This window comes from Penicillium vulpinum (genome assembly GCF_028829585.1).
Source record: "Penicillium vulpinum strain IBT 29486 chromosome Unknown utg000001l_segment0_segment0, whole genome shotgun sequence".
Lineage (NCBI taxonomy): Eukaryota > Fungi > Ascomycota > Eurotiomycetes > Eurotiales > Aspergillaceae > Penicillium > Penicillium vulpinum.
This window is the reverse complement of record NW_026643241.1, coordinates 3450197-3467835: the sequence shown is the minus strand read 5'-3', so window position 1 is coordinate 3467835 and position 17639 is coordinate 3450197. Positions and strand designations below refer to the sequence as shown.

The 17639-nt window shown below is 50.0% G+C and overlaps 8 protein-coding genes across 8 annotated transcripts; 4 read left to right on the top strand and 4 right to left on the bottom strand.

Moving 5' to 3' along the window:
* Positions 1-20: 20 nt before the first annotated feature.
* N7479_001252 (signal peptidase complex subunit 2) lies at positions 21-711 on the top strand (the record flags this gene model as incomplete). Its single annotated transcript, XM_057248949.1, has 3 exons — positions 21-57; positions 101-411; positions 484-711. 3 exons carry the CDS (start codon positions 21-23, stop codon positions 709-711), a joined length of 576 nt encoding a protein of 191 aa, XP_057113381.1.
* A 543-nt stretch (positions 712-1254) lies between these two features.
* N7479_001251 (uncharacterized protein) lies at positions 1255-1979 on the top strand (the record flags this gene model as incomplete). The annotated part of the gene is made up of 2 exons (XM_057248948.1): positions 1255-1291; positions 1360-1979. The coding sequence occupies 2 exons, from the start codon at positions 1255-1257 to the stop codon at positions 1977-1979; spliced, it is 657 nt and encodes a 218-aa protein (XP_057113380.1).
* A 498-nt stretch (positions 1980-2477) lies between these two features.
* Positions 2478-3830, bottom strand: N7479_001250 (methylenetetrahydrofolate dehydrogenase (NAD(+)); the record flags this gene model as incomplete). Its single annotated transcript, XM_057248947.1, has 4 exons — positions 2478-2561; positions 2636-2725; positions 2787-3420; positions 3634-3830. 4 exons carry the CDS (start codon positions 3828-3830, stop codon positions 2478-2480), a joined length of 1005 nt encoding a protein of 334 aa, XP_057113379.1.
* Positions 3831-4565: 735 nt separating this feature from the next.
* On the bottom strand, positions 4566-6680 carry N7479_001249 (F1F0 ATP synthase subunit alpha; the record flags this gene model as incomplete). The annotated part of the gene is made up of 5 exons (XM_057248946.1): positions 4566-5822; positions 5906-6026; positions 6085-6141; positions 6274-6431; positions 6609-6680. The coding sequence occupies 5 exons, from the start codon at positions 6678-6680 to the stop codon at positions 4566-4568; spliced, it is 1665 nt and encodes a 554-aa protein (XP_057113378.1).
* Positions 6681-7530: 850 nt separating this feature from the next.
* N7479_001248 (2-hydroxy-palmitic acid dioxygenase MPO1) lies at positions 7531-8317 on the bottom strand (the record flags this gene model as incomplete). The annotated part of the gene is made up of 3 exons (XM_057248945.1): positions 7531-8010; positions 8088-8226; positions 8295-8317. The coding sequence occupies 3 exons, from the start codon at positions 8315-8317 to the stop codon at positions 7531-7533; spliced, it is 642 nt and encodes a 213-aa protein (XP_057113377.1).
* A 1212-nt stretch (positions 8318-9529) lies between these two features.
* On the top strand, positions 9530-10345 carry N7479_001247 (DNA-directed RNA polymerase II subunit RPB7). Its single transcript, XM_057248944.1, has 4 exons — positions 9530-9812; positions 9872-9952; positions 10012-10181; positions 10243-10345. The coding sequence occupies exons 1-4, from the start codon at positions 9564-9566 to the stop codon at positions 10250-10252; spliced, it is 510 nt and encodes a 169-aa protein (XP_057113376.1). The 5' UTR covers positions 9530-9563; the 3' UTR covers positions 10253-10345.
* Positions 10346-11099: 754 nt separating this feature from the next.
* N7479_001246 (uncharacterized protein) lies at positions 11100-12961 on the top strand (the record flags this gene model as incomplete). Its single annotated transcript, XM_057248943.1, has 2 exons — positions 11100-11411; positions 11465-12961. 2 exons carry the CDS (start codon positions 11100-11102, stop codon positions 12959-12961), a joined length of 1809 nt encoding a protein of 602 aa, XP_057113375.1.
* Positions 12962-13829: 868 nt separating this feature from the next.
* N7479_001245 (putative RNA interference and gene silencing protein (Qde2)) lies at positions 13830-17117 on the bottom strand (the record flags this gene model as incomplete). The annotated part of the gene is made up of 4 exons (XM_057248942.1): positions 13830-15302; positions 15355-15605; positions 15682-16806; positions 16874-17117. The coding sequence occupies 4 exons, from the start codon at positions 17115-17117 to the stop codon at positions 13830-13832; spliced, it is 3093 nt and encodes a 1030-aa protein (XP_057113374.1).
* Positions 17118-17639: the final 522 nt, after the last annotated feature.

Here is a 17639-nt window from a genome sequence, read left to right as displayed (position 1 = left end):
CATATATTTTTGAATCTGTCATGGCTTCCAACAAGGTGCCGGTCTACTCGACCAACGGTCCGTAATCCTGATCTACTCTATACAGTAACAACACTAACAGTGTGTGCAACAGATCTCAAGTCTACGAGCGACGATGCTCTCCTTCCTTACCTCACCAACCTTCCTGCACCATATGCTTTCACACCGGACTACTCGAAGTCAAACATCCGCTTCCTGCTCGGATATACTGCTGTCGCAATCGCAGGGTTTACTTTCTACGCAGACCGCACGCTTGGCTGGGAAGCAACTAGCTCGCCCTGGATTATCGCGGCAGTAGGGACCTACTTTGTCTTGAACAGTATTCTAACATACTGGATTTGGGCCGTCGAGGCTGGCGAGGTATACTCCGGAAAGAGGAAGACTGGGGAGACGGTATGTCACTAGATCTTGGGCTCTTGGGAGATTCTATTTTGTTGGCAGGTTACTAACAGAGCTTGCTTATAGATATCTGTCTCATCATCAGTCCAAAAGTTCTCCAAGCTCTACAAGCTGCATGTCATTTATAAGTCTGCCTCTGGCAAGGTCCTCCAGGACAAGCGGTGTGAGGCGCCCTTCACGACTTGGTTCTCGGTAGATGGTGTATTCCACCCCGAGCCTTTCCGTCGGTGGGTGGCCAGCGAGATTGATGTTCTGAGATTGGCGGCGAAGGAAAATGAAAAGAAGTCTGGCTAAATTGGAAGGTTACCTATCCCTATCTATTACTATCAGAAGTTATGTTTTCGGGCCTATTACAAAACACAAAGCTAGTTCAATCTACAGATATGATTGAGAAGAGCACATACAAGTTCTACCCATCAAGAAAAATTGGGGAGTCACGCAACTTGCTTTCTGTGTTGTGCTTCGAACCTTGTGCATAGTTAATCAGATGTCTGTATCTAACAATACAACGACATACTACTATGTATGGTCTGTTAGAATATGATGTCCTACATAGGGCTATGGAATTCACGTGGGTCTCTACTTTCCTGAAAGGAGCCTCGAAGCTTAACTACGCTTTCCAAACTTGAACAAGTTCCGAGTTGACTCGAACCTTCCAAGTCAAAGTCTTAGGGCACGACAAGCTTGAACCTGAGACAATTTTGTCTATGATCTGCACCCATCACATATCAGCTTACTGCTCAACTACTCTTAAACTATATATTTTTTTACTTCCAGTCAGTTCAAGTTATCAAGACACCTTCGCAGCTATTTCCCACAGTGCTGAAGACCTCCAATATGAGGCATATAGTATCTGTCCTACGTCGACCTCGGGGTAAGCTCTCACCCCACAGAAACCTGCTGTATGAGTGAAGAGCTGTACTAACACTCAGACCATTTCAGCTCTCCCGCAAATCACATTAGCCCTTGTCTGGGTTTCCCATGAGGAGATTGAATCACTCGTCAATGCCACCGAAACACTTGAGATCAAACGACGGGAACCGGGCATGAAATACACTGCGAGACCCACAACCGGTGCAGCAACTACGCCGTCGGCAACTCAACCTGAAGAAAAGCCAGCCGAGTCCATTGCTGAGCAAACCCTACAGGGCCAAATCTACCATATTCAAACCAAGACACTTGACCGCCCAGTACATTACATCAGTCACGTACGCCTCATACTCCTGCCACCTGGGCTCCAATTCATAGCATCCGGGGTCCAGGACTTAGCGCCTGGGATCCGAGTCATGATTCCTCGAGCTACAACCGCTTCCATGCCTCTCTTGCCTGTGCTTCCTCTGAGATTTCTCCGGGAGATTCTCATCAGTGAAAACAGCCCAATGACAGCGACTCAATCCCTGGGGCATGTGCTGGCCGGGGTGGATCAGTTTGCTGGATGGAAATCTGGCTGGTCGGAGGTCTTCTTGTGGTGGCTGACTTTGCTGAGGCCATATTGGTATTGGGTTGCGCTTGCTCTGTTTTTTCTCCTTCTGCTTATTTTAGTGAGCGTCTTGCCTGGATAGACTTGTTGTTTGTGGTCATTGGTTGGTCGGCTTGGCTCTTTCATTCTGGAAATATCTGACGGGAAATTGGGAATTGCCAGAGCCTTAGGGCTGTTTGTCTGTATAGAAGTATTTGTTATTCTCGATCCTAATTATTCTCGGGACAATTCCATATTGTATTAATATCATTCTTTGAGCCCGGCTGGAAGGTTTTCTATTGGAGTATGATGGAATATGCTAGTCAGAGTGTGTAAATAACAAGCTGTTACTGGTTCGCAAAACACAGTCTTTGTTTATGGAAAATAACAGACGTGGTCAAGTGAGACAATCTCTAGTTCCAAGCATGGAATGCAATTGGCAGATATATATGCACAGGAAACAAAAGAAGAAAGAAACATGAACTTTCAGAGTATAATCGAAATGGCTAATATCAAACAGAATATCTATAATTTTTTACGGAATGGCCAGCTCAGGGCATGGCCATCGAGATTGAAACGGTAATAATCGATAGTGGGCGACCTAAGATGAGGCCTCAAGAGTGCCAGGTCGTTCTGTGGCCTCGGCGGGCTTGACATCGTCCATTCGCTTGTTCTGGATGAGTCTCTGTAAATTGATATGTTAGATGATGTTGCAAAAGCGTTACTAGAGTTTGAATGAAGTATATAGCCGAAACATACCAGTAGGTTCCGCAACAGAACGACAATGGTGACCTTGCCAATAGAGGGAACGAAAAGCGAGGCCTTGTCTCGGACCTCGTAGGGGAAGTTCTATATCAGAACAGTCAGCAACAAGTTCTTGACCAGACTCAAAAAAGCAAAGGAAATATACCTTCTCGCTAGAGAAGTTGACACAAACAGCACCCTCACGCAGAAGGCTAGTATCAAACTTGTACTTCTCACTGGGAACACCGGTGATAACCACATCGCAAAGCGGCACAACATCCTTCATAGTCTTTCCCTCAAGGTCAACAACCTCATGCGTGTTCTTGCGCAATCCCTCACCACGAGTAAACTTCTGCACGCCAGTAATATCAACTGAGTAAACACAAGCACCATCATTGGCCAGCAGAGCAGCAAGCGGACGACCCACGACCTCAGAGCGGTTCACGACGCAGATCGTGTGTCCGAAGAGACGATTTCCGTAAGGGAGGATGGTGTTGTAGATGTTGAGATACTCGAGGATCTTGATGTTGGCCAGCGGGGTGCAGGGCAGGATGGACTTCTGGCGCTTGGCTTCGCCGTCCAGAAAGCGGATGTTCTGGTACATGTTGAAGATGTAGCGGTGGCTCAGGCCCTCGACGTCTTTGGTGACATCGACGATCTGCTGCAGGTACTGGTCCTGGCGGGTGCCGAAGATGGGGTAGTAGACGATTATGCCATCGACGTTATTGTCGGTGTTTGCGTCCAGGATGGCTTGTTCGATGTCGTCGCGGGACACTTCGCGCAAGGAGTACTTGAAGCCACTGAGAAGGACATTGCATTAGTGGTTTGTTTCCTTGCTTCAATTGGAATATTGGCAGTGCTTTTGGGCTTGTTTGGTTGTTGTTTTTTTTTTTTTTTTTTTTTAGACCGAGGGGTATGTATGAATCATACTAGGTACCCCCACCAGCCAGCCCACCAAAGAAGCCATTTGAGCCATTGAAGTCGGATAATATCAGAATATTGTAGACACTCACTTCTCCTCGCAGGTCTTTTGTGTCATCTGCGCGTACATTAGCGCGGCAGGGTCATTATTGGCCAGCAGGCCGACCAAGTGAGGCGGCTTCTCGAGAGTCTTAAGGCCCTCGTGGACTTCGGTGAGCAGACGGTTGGCAACATTCTTGCTCAACATCACCTTGCAGGAGGAGGGGGGTTTATCGGTGGGGGCAGACATGACGGCTATAGAGCGATAGTAATAATATAATCAGCAATAAAGGGAAAAGTGAAGTTCGTCGGACGCGGGGGAATTAGCCATCTCCAGGAAAATTCTTGATCGCTTATCGATAACATATCGGATGCCGGTTTCGGCTCAACTGCCGGGTCGTGCGTTTTGAATGATATATCGAGAGATATAAAAGATCGAACATGAGAGCTTGGACGGAACTAAGGCTTATAGGTTTTGCTGTCAGTTGATTGACGTATATAAGATTATGGAGTTGTCGTATTTAGACATCCCGCCGACCACTTGAATACATCCTTTGGCAGTCGTGGAGAAACATAACTACGGTTTACAATTACAGTATAACCGATTGAACAAATGAAAATAATTGCGGTCCAACATTGAGAGCATAAGGAGACCAGACGGAATTAGAACGGTCGTCCACCCATCTTGCGCCCCCGATGCGCGGATAAAATCTAAACGTACAGGATATAATCACATTTTGGCAGACCAAAGTCATTTTAGTTCTTGCTTGGAACAGCACTACGGGAAATCCTTGGTCCACTCCCCAGGATCATGCAGATAATTACATCGCTACATCCAGGGGCAGACTGGGATCTCCTGGCAAGCACCGGCACCAAGAGGAACAGAAAAACGATGGGCTCAAAATTGTACAGGCTATCTTGTCTACACATATAGAGTCAAGAAAACAAAGCCGACCACGAAGGATCATCCGAGTTATTTCTTCACTTATGCGTTGAAGGTGGAGTTGAAGGCAGAGATAACCTTCTTGAGGTTAGCCTCAGAGTCCTTGGAAACCTGGCCGTCCTTCTCGATGGTGGCCTGGATCTCGGGGTGGGAGCTCTTAAGGTGAGCGAGGAGGTCAGCCTCCCAGGTGAGGATCTTGTCGACGGGGATGGTGTCGAGGAGACCGTTAACACCAGCGAAGATGAGAGGAACCATGTCAGAAACAGCCATGGGGGAGTACTGCTTCTGCTTGAGGAGCTCAGTCAGACGCTCACCACGGGCAAGGGTCTGCTTGGTGGAGGCATCGAGATCGGAACCGAACTGGGCGAAGGCAGCGACCTCACGGTACTGAGCCAGGAACAGCTTGAGGGAACCGGCGACCTGCTTCATAGCCTTGACCTGGGCGGCGGAACCGACACGGGACACGGACAGACCGACGTTAATGGCGGGACGAATACCCTTGTAGAACAGCTCGGACTCCAAGAAGATCTGACCGTCAGTAATGGAAATGACGTTGGTGGGAATGTAAGCGGACACATCACCACCCTGGGTCTCAATGATGGGCAGGGCAGTCAAGGAACCAGCACCGTGGGTCTTGTTCATCTTGGCGGCACGCTCGAGGAGACGAGAGTGCAGGTAGAAAACGTCACCGGGGTAGGCCTCACGTCCGGGGGGACGACGGAGGAGCAGAGACATCTGACGGTAGGCAACAGCCTGCTTGGACAGATCATCGTAGATGATGACGGCGTGGCGGGCGTTGTCACGGAACCACTCACCCATGGCGCAGCCAGTGAAGGGAGCAATGTACTGCAGGGGGGCGGCCTCAGAGGCAGTGGCAGCGACGATGACAGAGTACTTCATGGCGTCCTGCTCCTCAAGGGTCTTGACGAGCTGAGCGACGGTGGAACGCTTCTGACCAACGGCAACGTAGATACAGTAGAGCTTCTCCTCCTCGGTGGCGGAAGCATTGTTGTTCCAACGCTTCTGGTTGAGCATGGTATCGAGAGCGACAGCGGTCTTACCGGTCTGACGATCACCAATGATCAACTCACGCTGACCACGGCCAATGGGCACCATGGAGTCGACACACTTCATACCAGTCTGCACTGGCTGGCTGACGGACTGACGGGGCAGAATGCCGGGAGCCTTGAGCTGGGCACGGCGCTTCTCCTTGGTGTTAAGGGGACCCTTTCCATCAATGGGGTTACCGAGAGCATCGACGACACGGCCGAGCAGCTCGGGGCCGACGGGGACCTCGACCTAGGTTTGGTGTTAGAGATATTGGCATGGGACTGATGGATTCAAATTGCAATATCAGAATGAACCTAGGGGTGGGTGCTTACAATCTCGCCGGTACGCTTGACGGTCTCACCCTCCTTGACGAGACGGTCGGAACCGAAAAGCACGACACCGACCTGGCCGGCCTCGAGGTTCATACACATACCCTTAACGCCGGAGGCGAACCTGAAGATAGGTTAGTTTTCATGTCGGTATAATGCCAAGACTTTGGGGGTTCACATACTCGACCAGCTCCTCAGCCTGGACGTTGGACATGCCGTGGACACGGGCAATACCATCACTATTTAAAGCTCAATCAGTTTCTGTATCGGTATTTTGTCGAATGTTGATAAATAATGGCGGATTCGATGGGATTGTAGTCGGGGACCGAATTTTTTTCGCGCCCCAAGCCGCCCAGGGAGAATTGACGTACCCGACCGACAGAACACGACCGGTCTCGGCGAGACCAGCCTCCTCAGAGACACCACGGATGCGCTGCTCAAGGATGGAGGAGACCTCAGTAGGGGTAGCCTTGGCCTCAGTAGCGTACGAGCGAACGCCGTTGAGAGGACCGGCAGCAGCCGCGCGGACCTGTAATGGACGAAAAACCTGTTAATGACCGACCCAGAGAAGGACAATGTGCCTAAGCCATCATTGAAGTATCGTTGTCGAAGTATGATGAGGTATGAGCATCGATCGAGCTCAAGATTGAGATGAAGGATGTCGAACTGGCGATGGACGAAGGCGGCTGGGATGGGATGGACTCACCGAGGCGATGCGGCCAGTGGCCGAAACAGCCGCAACGGAGCGGCTGGACGACCGCAGAGCGTTTCTGAACATTGTGAAAGGGGGTTCAGAGGATGTGAGGATGAATTCTCTGAGGGAGAGATGTAATTGGGGAGAGAGAACGGGAGAGGAGAGAGGATTGTGGACGGGAGGGAGAGCTTTGTCGTCGGGGGGAGGATTGGATTCTCAGGACTCGCGCTAAACCGTTTCGGACGCTGGGCCCTCCGAGGTGGCCCTAGTGTGAGGACACGGTGTATCTCCTACGCTTTTCTTATTTACTACATTGTTATATAGTCTTATTTTTTATTTAAAACATTTATTTCTATAAATTCTATGAATTTTTCAAAATGTTATAGAAGCCCATAATGAGTTACTTTCGATTTGTATAGCCGACCGGAAGAGTGTGCCACGGGCCACTGCCCTTCCGTTTTTTTCTCTTCTCGGATCGGCGGAATTCCTGGTCAGGTGAATCGCTTATGTCATGGCTTGTCACGGCAACCGAAGATGAGTGCCCAGGGACTTCTATGCTTTATATTGGTTATTGTGCTCTTATTTCCTTCCTTACTTATTTCTAGGTCTATATACTTGGCATTATGATAGTACAATGCAATAGACTCACATATTAAACCAGACAGCAACGCTTATTCCGCGGGAAAAGGGATAAGTACATCCCAAATTAGCCAAACGACAATGCGAGATAACACTCGCAAAAGGATTTAAGAGGGAGAAAAAGAAAGATAAACAAAACACAAGCAATCGCTCTGCTAATAACATAGATATGAACATGAATCAAGACGCCCATGAAACCACTGAATCGTCAACCAAGACAACATGAGAACATATAGCTCCTGGTCTTGACGAGCGATATCTCCCCTTGCTGCATGATGCACGCACAAGCCACCATCTACTGCTCCACCTTGCCCCTGCTCTTGCTCTTGCTCTTCTCATCCCGCTGCTTCCGGAACTTCAGAATCTCCAGCTCCACGCCCTTCTCAAAGCGCTTCTTGAGCTCCGGGCGATATCCAAAGAAAAACAGAACCTCCATCCAGACAAACAACGGCGCAAGTAGGAAAGCCTGGACAAGATTGTCTAGCAAGGCGGGGGCACGCTTCTCAAACACACCGTGTCCGACAAACTGCGCCAGCCATGACACGACGTGGATGGCCCCGGCCCAGTAGTTCACGATGATGCCGTACGTGCTGAGGAAATAGTTTCCGTAGTATGCAGCTGCAATCAAGGCGGGTGTGAGTAGGCCCCCGGCCATGGGCTCTAGGAGGATATAGAAGGTGGCGTATATAAGAGCGCCGATGGTGCCGGCGTTAACGGGCAGGTATTCGATTTGGAGGGCATCCGGGAGTGTGACGAGGGGAGGGCAGTTACAAGCCTTTGGAGTCGCTGTTAGCACTTTTGTACACTAGGGATATCCTGTTTAGGTGGTGGAAAATGCCGAGATGCACGTACGAGGATGATGCCGGTGAACAGTAGGGTTGGGACGCAGGTGACGTGGATTGCGACGTTGACCTGCGTTGTTAGTGATCTCTGTGTGTGATTGGCGACAGGGGTAGGGTCGCTATACGGGATTGCTATGGTAGGCTCCGTACTAGATCACAGTCAGCTATATGTTGTAGTCGTTCTGGGAGTTAGATGTGGATGCTTACGAAAAGCAACTGTTTCTCAAGGTTAAGCGCCATCTTGCCTGGTGGAGAACAAAAAGATGGGGAATTCTGGGGGAAGAGAGTTGCGGGGTGATGGGATTAGGCAAGTGGCATCATGTTTTATCGGAAAGCGTTGAGTGGTGCAATTGATATTCAAGGGTCCTGGCGTCATGTGCTCAGGCCGAGGAAGACGTTGGTCTTGGTCTTGGTCTTGGCAGCGTAATTGGTATACATACATGGACTGCAGGGCAACCCGCCTTCTACAGGCCTATCAGCCCATCTAAATTATAGTTTTGCTAAGATATCCTGCATTGCAGGTAATATATTATACGTTTATGATTGGGGTTCTCTCCCGTGTCTCATTAAACTGGTCGTTGACTACGGAGTATATGATATTGTAAGGTCCTCCGGGGCTAGTACGAAATGTTCCGGTGTGGCATTAGACTATGTTTTCCTACAAGCTTAGCTGTTTTTACTTTCGATGTCTTTGGATTTATAGGGTGAAGATCCAGTAGGGTCTTCTATATTCCGAATTGTAGATTTAGAGCTCGGTCATAATATAAATCTCACGAAGTTGAAGATACAAGAAGGCAGATATATATAGTGTCATGGTATATGTTTGAGCCAAATTTTGAACACAATAACCAGTCAGAGCCGACCCGGAAAGGCTATATATAGCATAAAAGTCTTACTATAAGTTGAGCTGGAGACGTAAATTCAGCAAAGTTCGTGACTTCTGTACATGTTGTCAAACATATATGGTCTATATAGATCATCCAATCGTTCTTCACATAAGCAGCAATCCTCCACTCGGTCATGGCTAAATTATCATCACGCACACTGTTGAAGACATTTAACTATTCGAGTAAGTGACATACTCAATGCAAAATGAATGTTCAATGACTTCAAACGTGCAAATATCGAGTCAACTTTCCCCTGTGCGATAATCGTACCACGTGACTCCGCCCACCCAAACTTGGCCCACCAGACCGGAGATGCTCTTACGAAGGGAAAGCTTGCGCCTGCAGCAACTGTATCTGCCTCCTCGCTCAAGATCCAAGGCAGATACAATTTCTGCCACTCCCACGGGTACTCGGATCTCATTTCGCTCATTTCTGGCTGCCACGTCTTGTTTGTGCTTCACCGTTGCAGGTCATGAGCTCGTGGTCGAAAACGCCGTCCCTCGACCTCGATTGACAGCATTACTGTCCCGAAAGCGACTTGAATCTTTGCACTCCGCACTTCGACATTAGCGCATTTTTATCCAACCATAGCCGCGACAATGTTCTTCCTAAAAGAAGAGACCAAGGTGATCTCCATGCACCCGTCCTATTTCGGACCTAACATGCGAGAGTACCTCATCGGTCGACTCAACGAGGAGGAAGAGGGACGGTGCACAGGTGATCACTTTGTGATCTGTGTCATGGACATGGTTGATATTGGCGAGGGGCGGGTGATGCCTGGAATCGGAATGGCAGAATACACCATCAGATATCGTGCGATCATCTGGAAGCCGTTCCGTGGAGAGACGGTATGCACTCGGGATCCGAGGTTATCTGCCACCTTTGAATTCCTGCTGACTGAGCTCAGGTCGATGCCATTGTTACTTCTGTTAAGCCCACGGGTATCTTCACCCTGGCGGGCCCATTGTCTGTCTTCATTGCGCGAAAGGTATGTTTTTGTTTCCTCTGACCATGAGTCTGTAAGTTTCACTGCTGACAATCTGTCAGAACATCCCCTCCGATATCAAGTGGGAGCCCAACACCGTGCCGCCGCAATATACTGATCATGCCGATCAAGTGATCGAGAAAGGAACCAGTCTGCGGTTGAAGATTCTCGGTGTCAAGCCCGACGTGGCTGCTATCAATGCTATTGGCACCATCAAGGAGGATTATCTTGGGTAAGTCTTTCGAACCGCACCCAGCGCACATGGCCTTTCTAACGTGGTTTCTCTTCAACAGACCTTTGTAATGAGACACGATTGCAACACATACCCACCCTTTTTCACCAATACGATAATCTACCATGCTATCTATCGTGCCCCGAAGATACGGCAAGTGCTTGGACCGGCTTTACTGCCTAACAGAGAAAAGAAAGAACTGGCCGATCAGGAGCTGGAGTTTGACAATTCCCTGCTCAATACATATGCCATACTTTGACTTGAATGGCCATATTTCTATGAAAGCCCGATCATGTCTTCTACCTGAGAGTGTCGGATTTCGGTGTTCGCCATTGCAGACAACTGGAATGACTTCTGACTCGCTAGAGATTGTGTCAACCACTGGGCATTTTCAATCTAGTACTCTGAAATGTACAATGTACCTCATGTTGCATGTCTAACCCTGTGCAATCCATACCCCCTGTAGAGGCTGAAGCCTTTAGAGTGTATCAGTTGCCGGAGGGACGCGCCCGAGCCAAGCCCCCAAGCCTAGGCCTGTATGGTGAAACACTGGCGTGTTTTCAGGTTATTTTAGAGGATTTCAGCGCGTTTTACTATTTGCATTAACTTCATTTACATTATTTACATTTGCATATATGCAAGGTACCGAGTACTAAATGGTTCTAGCGTTCCCCCTGTATAATATTTTGTACGGAGTACGGAGTACGTTGTACTCCCCGTACTTGGCCTCGTAGAAACAGAAACTACCGTTTCCTTTCCCTTCTCTCCTTCCCTTTCTTTTTTTTTTTTCTTAGTTGAAAAAAAATAGTTTGTTTGTAACTTCAATCTCATCTAGCTCACTTTTAGAGTATTCTAGAGTAGCTTTCTTCTCTGGAATATCGTCCTCCTTTCAAAACACCTCTCCCTACACAGTTGACAATGTCCTACTTCAAGACCGAATACCAGCGGTTTCTGGATAACCCCAGAACTGCTAAATTGGCCGACGATGTGTCCATGATCTATGTTCCTACTACGACGAAGTTCGAGCAGGCCGACAATGTGATCACTCATGTGTTGAAGAACGCAAAGGTGGTGAAGACCAAATCGAACCAGATCATCAGCGCCATTGAAGGATCGGATTCGCTATGTCTCGACATGGAAACAACCCTCGAATTCACTGAGGGTGGCGGGGTTTATCTCCCCTCGCTCGACGATAATTTCCTGGCCGACCGTGTTGCGACTTTCCCCACGGTAAATTCCCCGACGCGCGTCGCGTTATCAAAAGCTAATGCAGCGTCTTGCAGATTCACATCGTCCACTTCGACGCCAACCAACTTATCAAGCAGATTCGAATTTACTGGGATCAGGCTTCATTGCTGAAGCATGTCGAGGTTATTGGAGCGCGCGGACGCCAATGGCCCATCCGTGATGGGAAAGACCAACTCCGTCTCCTCAAAATCGCCGAAACAACGCGTTTGGCACCCTCGCAGTCTTCTCAAAATGGAGAGACTAAGCTCCCCGACCGCTCCTCATCCCCGGGCAAGCGCCGTATCAAAGATCCGTACTCAGCCAACTCCCTGACTGAGCTCATCTCCCCGAACAAGGAGGTTGCTGATGGCGAAAGCCGCCCTAAGTCATCTAGACCCGCCCCAAGCAAGAGATATACCCAGGACCCCTATGGAGCGGGCTCCTTGAATGAGCTTCTGTCCCCATCTAAGAAGGCACCCGCCCATGTGGCTCCCTTTGCGCCCTCATCTGCGCGACCTGCTACGCGCAACTTCAGCGATATCTTCCTGAAGGATGATGATATGCCCGACTCGCCTTCGAAGTCACGCAGAGCTCCCCGAGTTGATGAAGATGAAGAAACGGCTAGAACAGGGCCAGTCGACGAAGACCGTCATTTCTATAAATCGGTCCCCGGAAAATACAACCACTTTGAGATTGGCGGCGAAGAAGAGGCTAGAGCAGGGCCCGTCGACGAAGACCGTCATTTCTATAAATCTATCCCCGGTAAATACAACCACTTCGAGATTGGCGGCGACAACTCGAACCGCGAGGTCAAGGCAGAAGTCAAACAAGCCAAGACCCCCCACTCAACCCACTGGGACTTCGACGACATCGAGACCCCTGTCAAGGGCTCGCGCGCCCCTCGTGGAGAAGAAGTACGCCACTTTGGCTTCGGCGATAACGAGGAAGGCACCGGATCACCGCAAGCAAAGCCCAATGCGACCAAGCCCCGTCGTGACGCAGACCGCCACTTTGAGATGACCGATGAAGAATCTGAGGACGACGGCCGGATCATCAGCTCATTTGGAGGCCGTGGCAAGCGCCTCTACGAGAACCGCCTCTTCGATGACAACGGCCAGCCCGAGCTTTCCGAGCGCGAGAAGAAGAGCGAGCCCCTGGCAACAGGCGGTAACGTCGTCAGCCGTAACAAGAACTTTGTTTCGCAATTTGAACTGGCCGACAAATCGCCCGCCGCCAAGGAGAACAAGCCTACCCAGAATCACGACCAGCACAATAAGATGATGGAGTCCCATTGGGATAACTATGACGAGCAGTCACCTCTGCCCACCCAAAAGCACGAAAAGCACAATAAGGCAATGGAGGCACACTGGCACAGCTACGACGAGGCATCTCCTCCCCACCCTACCCAGAACCACAACAAGCACAATAAGATGATGGAGTCACACTGGGATAACTATGACGAAGCGTCCCCGGAGCCGATTAGGAGGAATGCCACCGCACAGCGCAACCCTCTCGGCCACAACCAGCCCAGCTGGAATCATGGAGACAACTGAGTGAGCTTTCGCTGGTCTAGGGCTTAGCTTGGTACTCCGTATGTATCCCTTGTCAATGGAGATGTCGTCTCATCTCCGTATTCTCGTTACACGACAAGCGCGCCCTCTTTCCGATCACGAGCAATGTATCGATACCCGCATGAATTTTGGACATTTGTCCTTGAAGCTGCAAAATAACCCTAAAAAAGAACCTAAAAAAAGTGACTGAGGGCTTTCCTTCACTTCGCGCTTGGAACCCTGCAGTTGGAGTGCAGTGTGGAATGCCTGGCCTGCGTGTATTATCTTCAACCCTTGCCTTCTTGTCTATTTTCCTTCTTTTCCTTTATTTTTTTATCCTTCCTGTACCTTGCCCTCAAAATGTCACTAGTTTACAAGTTTATTTCCACGAGAGCGGGACTCGTTTATTTGTTAATTTAATGGTGTGATACTTTGATTTTTCCGATTAGTAAAATCTCTTCTACTGTAGGTATCGTAGAGAAACATAGTATATGCCTACTCAAGGGTCGTAGAAGATGTTATCGTTTGAAGATTCAATTGACTCTCACAGCTAAGTCATAATCCACCATAGTAAAATAGATGTTGATAGACGTCGATAGATGTCAATCTCGTGTAATCTCCGATGTCCAAGTATCGGAGCTGAGCGAGACGAAATATCCCAAACGATATTTCCCAAAGACCAAGGATGAGCGAGCGAATGTAAGTTGGTTTTCCAGGTCCAAAATATGATATGCTTCCTCCAGCAAATTGTTCCCATTCCTCCAATTCCACCATCAAATCCATTCAAGTCGAGTCATTTAGATTTCAAAAGATACGCACACATATAGTAGATATCCAATAGAAGACCAAACGAAAACTCAAACAATTCAGCCTAGATGTAGAACATAGTCTCGGCAATATTAGGATGAATCTTGACATCCGCCGTACGGGAGATATCCGTTGCCTCCGTGCCACTGGTGCTACCACCAGAGCCATCAAGAGGCATAGGGTCGAAGAGATCACTCAAGAAGCATCGAGCACGGGTACAAACAAGATCGGCATAGTACGCCGGCGGGCAGACACTAACCGCCTTCGTAGCACGGCCGAACATGTAGCACATTTTGTGTGTGAGATCCTGGAGGACATCAGCCGCGCCGGGGCCGGTGCTGTTAGCCGGGTGACGGGGGTAGAAAATCTCGTCCCAGACGGTGAAGTAGTGAGCTGGACGGGCTGTGCCCTGGAGAGCAGAATGAGCCTGGAGGAAGAAGTCCCAGTCTCTGGCCTCGGAGACGCCGCGGTCGACGACGGTTCCGGGAGTTGGGTTCTCGCGGTTCGAGTCCTGCTCTGTGGTTGGGTAGAAGCGGGTGTTGTGGCGCTTTCCGACGACGATGATAGCGAGACGAGGGAGACCTTTCTTCGTCTGGTCTGCTGGGTAGGTCTTCTTGCATGCTTCTTGGAGCAGGGGGAGTTCCTCGTCGATAACTTTGTTGTATTGGCCCTCTGAGACGCCGTCGCGGTAGACGATAATGTTTTCCGGGAGAGCCTTGTTTAGGTTTCGCCAGTGACGGAGGCGCGAGGCGAGCAGGGTCTCGAGGTCGGCGACCATTTCTTGGCGGGCACCTTGGACGCGGATCTCAGCGGGCCATTGGGCGAGGGTTGCGTCCACGGAAGCGACGATTCCTGCGACGCTGGGGGCTGTGCTGGCAGAGCCTGGCGAAGGGTGGGTCACGTCTATGCCGACTAGCATGGTCTTGCCTTCGGAGATGATTCCGAGGTCGGCGGTGCGGAGGGCTTGGTTAGCACCGCCTAGTTTTAGGTTGATTTTCAGGCCAACATTGGCATTGTACTGGTCGTTGGAGTTGATGAGCTTCTCTGCGAGGACGTTCACGTTTCGGATTCCGAAACGGACGTCGCAGACTTGCTTGACGCAGTTGTAAATGCCAGTGTCTTTGGTGTATAGTATACCCAAGATGAATATTGGGTTGTGCTGCTTTTTCAGATCATCGACAGCTTGCTCGATATCAGCGGCGTCGTTCTTGCCGGTTAGAACGACACGTTTGCCTTGCTTGTGGGGTTCCACGGACATTCCCATATCCTTGAGCGTCTTTCTGAAGGCCATCAGAGATGCGTTGAGCTGATCTGGGCTTTGGAAAATTTGCCGGGAGCCTTCCTGGTCAATATAGAGATAACTCCAGGATTTCATGGCTGCAGGCTTAGAGAACTGGATTTGGCGCATGTTCCAGCTGCCAAATTGAGTCCTGATTTCCTTGGTCCTGTTTCCGTCTTTGTAGTAGACATTTGGGGCGGGGAGAACGCGCCCAGGAACCGTGATCAGCTCAGTGGAAGAGTTAACACCGAAAGCAGACTGTAAAAGGTTAGATATTTTGACAGGATCTTCAGACCGAGAGAATGCTTACTAGTGTGGCATTCAATGGCTCGCCTAGTCCCAGCACGCCAACACCCTTGGTGACAATCGACTGGGCGTTCTGACCCGGCTTTCGACCCATAACGGCGAAGCGGAGCATGCTGGCTGTCTGATCGCCAGAAAGCTTGGATTTAGCTGGTTGGCCAGGCTCCACTTCGCAGACCTCAACGGGGAGATAGACAGGTCTGTCGCGAGACCCGACATTCACCACAGGGAGGTTTGCATTTAAAGCCATGTTGTACTCTAAGAGGAAAGTCAGCACAACACGAGGAGAAAGCGAGTCGAAGGAAATGTAAATAAAAAATGAAGATAAACGGACCCTTTTTGAAGAAGTCCGCAACGGTGATGTAGCGACCGGCTTCCGCAGGACCAGCCTTGGGCGCTTTCTTTCCCTTCTTAGCCTTGGATTCGGACACACCAGGCACGGCGACGGGCTGAGGGCTAGATTCGGCTAGGAAGAATTGCACATCTTGGGGACCAGCGCCGTGGCGGGGAACCTTGGGCGGGTTGGGGGAAGAGCCACCATCACCACGGTTGGCTAGGCCATAGATAGGCTTGATACGAGGCCGAGGCTGACCGCGATTGTTTTTGCGGGTGATATGGGTGATGCGAACACGTAGGCTTTTGAGAAACTTTTCCAATCGATAAGTGTTCCTGTTGCCGTAGCCTTGGATCAGGTTCATCAAAGGTCCCTCATTGTAACAGGCCAGATATTTGACCTGGACGTTCAAGAGCACACGAGCAGTTGCGGCACGCACACTGACAAAGAATCCACGCAGGACGGATAGACCGCCGCCAAGGTTGAACGATTCCATGGTATCCTGACGCAGACTGTAGTGTCTGTTGGCCCCAACAGAGACGACCTGGTCGTCGGTCTTGGGGTGGTGTCCCATGATCATGTTGAGAGCAGCAACAATCTCAGACTTGGATTCAAGCATGGCACCGGCGTTGGTGGAGGTCAGGTAGTTAACCAAGTCAGCAGGATTGACCTCGCCAGTATACTGGCAAGTAACCTGATGTACCCTGGGTGGATCCAGGTAGTCATCATCCAAGTGCTCTTTGTATCGCACATCGAATTTGCCCTCGGTCAATTTGACACACGAGATTAGGGTAGACCGGAAGTCCGACGCAATACTGTTCTTCTGTTGTGGGAAGTGCTCCTCCAACAGCAGACGCACAATGTGTCGGGCCTTCTTCCCCACAGGTGCAGCTCGGCCGGCTGAGTCGGCTGCAATGGCAATGTTGTAGCGGAACAGCTGCCTGTTAGGCAGAGTTAATGGCAGGTAGTTCGCATACAAAGTCACTGGCCTGCCAGTTGTGCCGTAACCGGGACGTTCGGGATACTTGGCCTGCCTGGGGGTCTTCTGGCCGCCCACAACAAGGGCTTTGGCAAGGTCATTTTCGGTCTTGGTGACGGTGGGGTCAGGTGGTGGGATAGCTTCGCCTTGTCTATAAGCAAAGGCCCCGAGGATTAGATTTGTTTAATAAGCAGCGAAGAGTGCGAGGCAAACCTGAAGATAGGTGGGCCAAAGTTGGTAGCTCCCCCACGTCCTCCACCTCCACCACGGCCGCCGCGAAAATCACCTCTACCACGAAAATCACCACGGCCGCGGAAATCACCTCTACCACGACCTCCTCGATCACCTCCACCTCGAAAGTCGCCTCCACCTCGAAAGTCACCTCCACGACCTCTATCACCACCTCGGCCTCTGAAATCACCTCTGAAATCACCTCTGAAATCTCCACGATTTCCATCGCCCCTACCGGCTGGGCGGAAAGCTAAATCACCGCGATTATCTCCGCGACCGCGACCCCGACCCCGATCGGCACCACCGCGACCTCGATCACCACGACCACGATCACCTCCACGATCACCTCGTCCACGACCTCGATTGTCACTCATAATAAGATAGACTCGGGTACAGATGGCTATATGGGTTGGAAAATGAAAAATAAAAGAGAATGATAGTGGGGAATGAGGGAATGGGGGATGGACGGCTTATTAAGTATTTAGAGTGGATGTATCATCGATCATCACCAGGTTCTTTGTTTGATGTGTTGGCCCTAGGCAACAAGGGTATATAGTGTGATTGTATAAATAGGCTGACAATTGGGCAAGTACTTATAGGTGGTTACAATAGAAGCTTCTATTTGTAGGAATGATGTGTCCATGACAGGCTTTCCTCGCCTATTCCTACGCTTTTACATAGTACTACCTAGAAATTTGATACGGGTACTACAAGTAAGGAGAATGTGCTATGTACACGTATGTACATG

Coding starts and splice junctions, on each gene's coding strand:
- N7479_001247 (XM_057248944.1), top strand. CDS start 9,564: ATGTTCTTCCTAAAAGAAGAGACCAAGGTGATCTCCATGCACCCGTCC. Junction 9,813..9,871: donor AGCCGTTCCGTGGAGAGACG/GTATGCACTCGG, acceptor GACTGAGCTCAG/GTCGATGCCATTGTTACTTC. Junction 9,953..10,011: donor CTGTCTTCATTGCGCGAAAG/GTATGTTTTTGT, acceptor ACAATCTGTCAG/AACATCCCCTCCGATATCAA.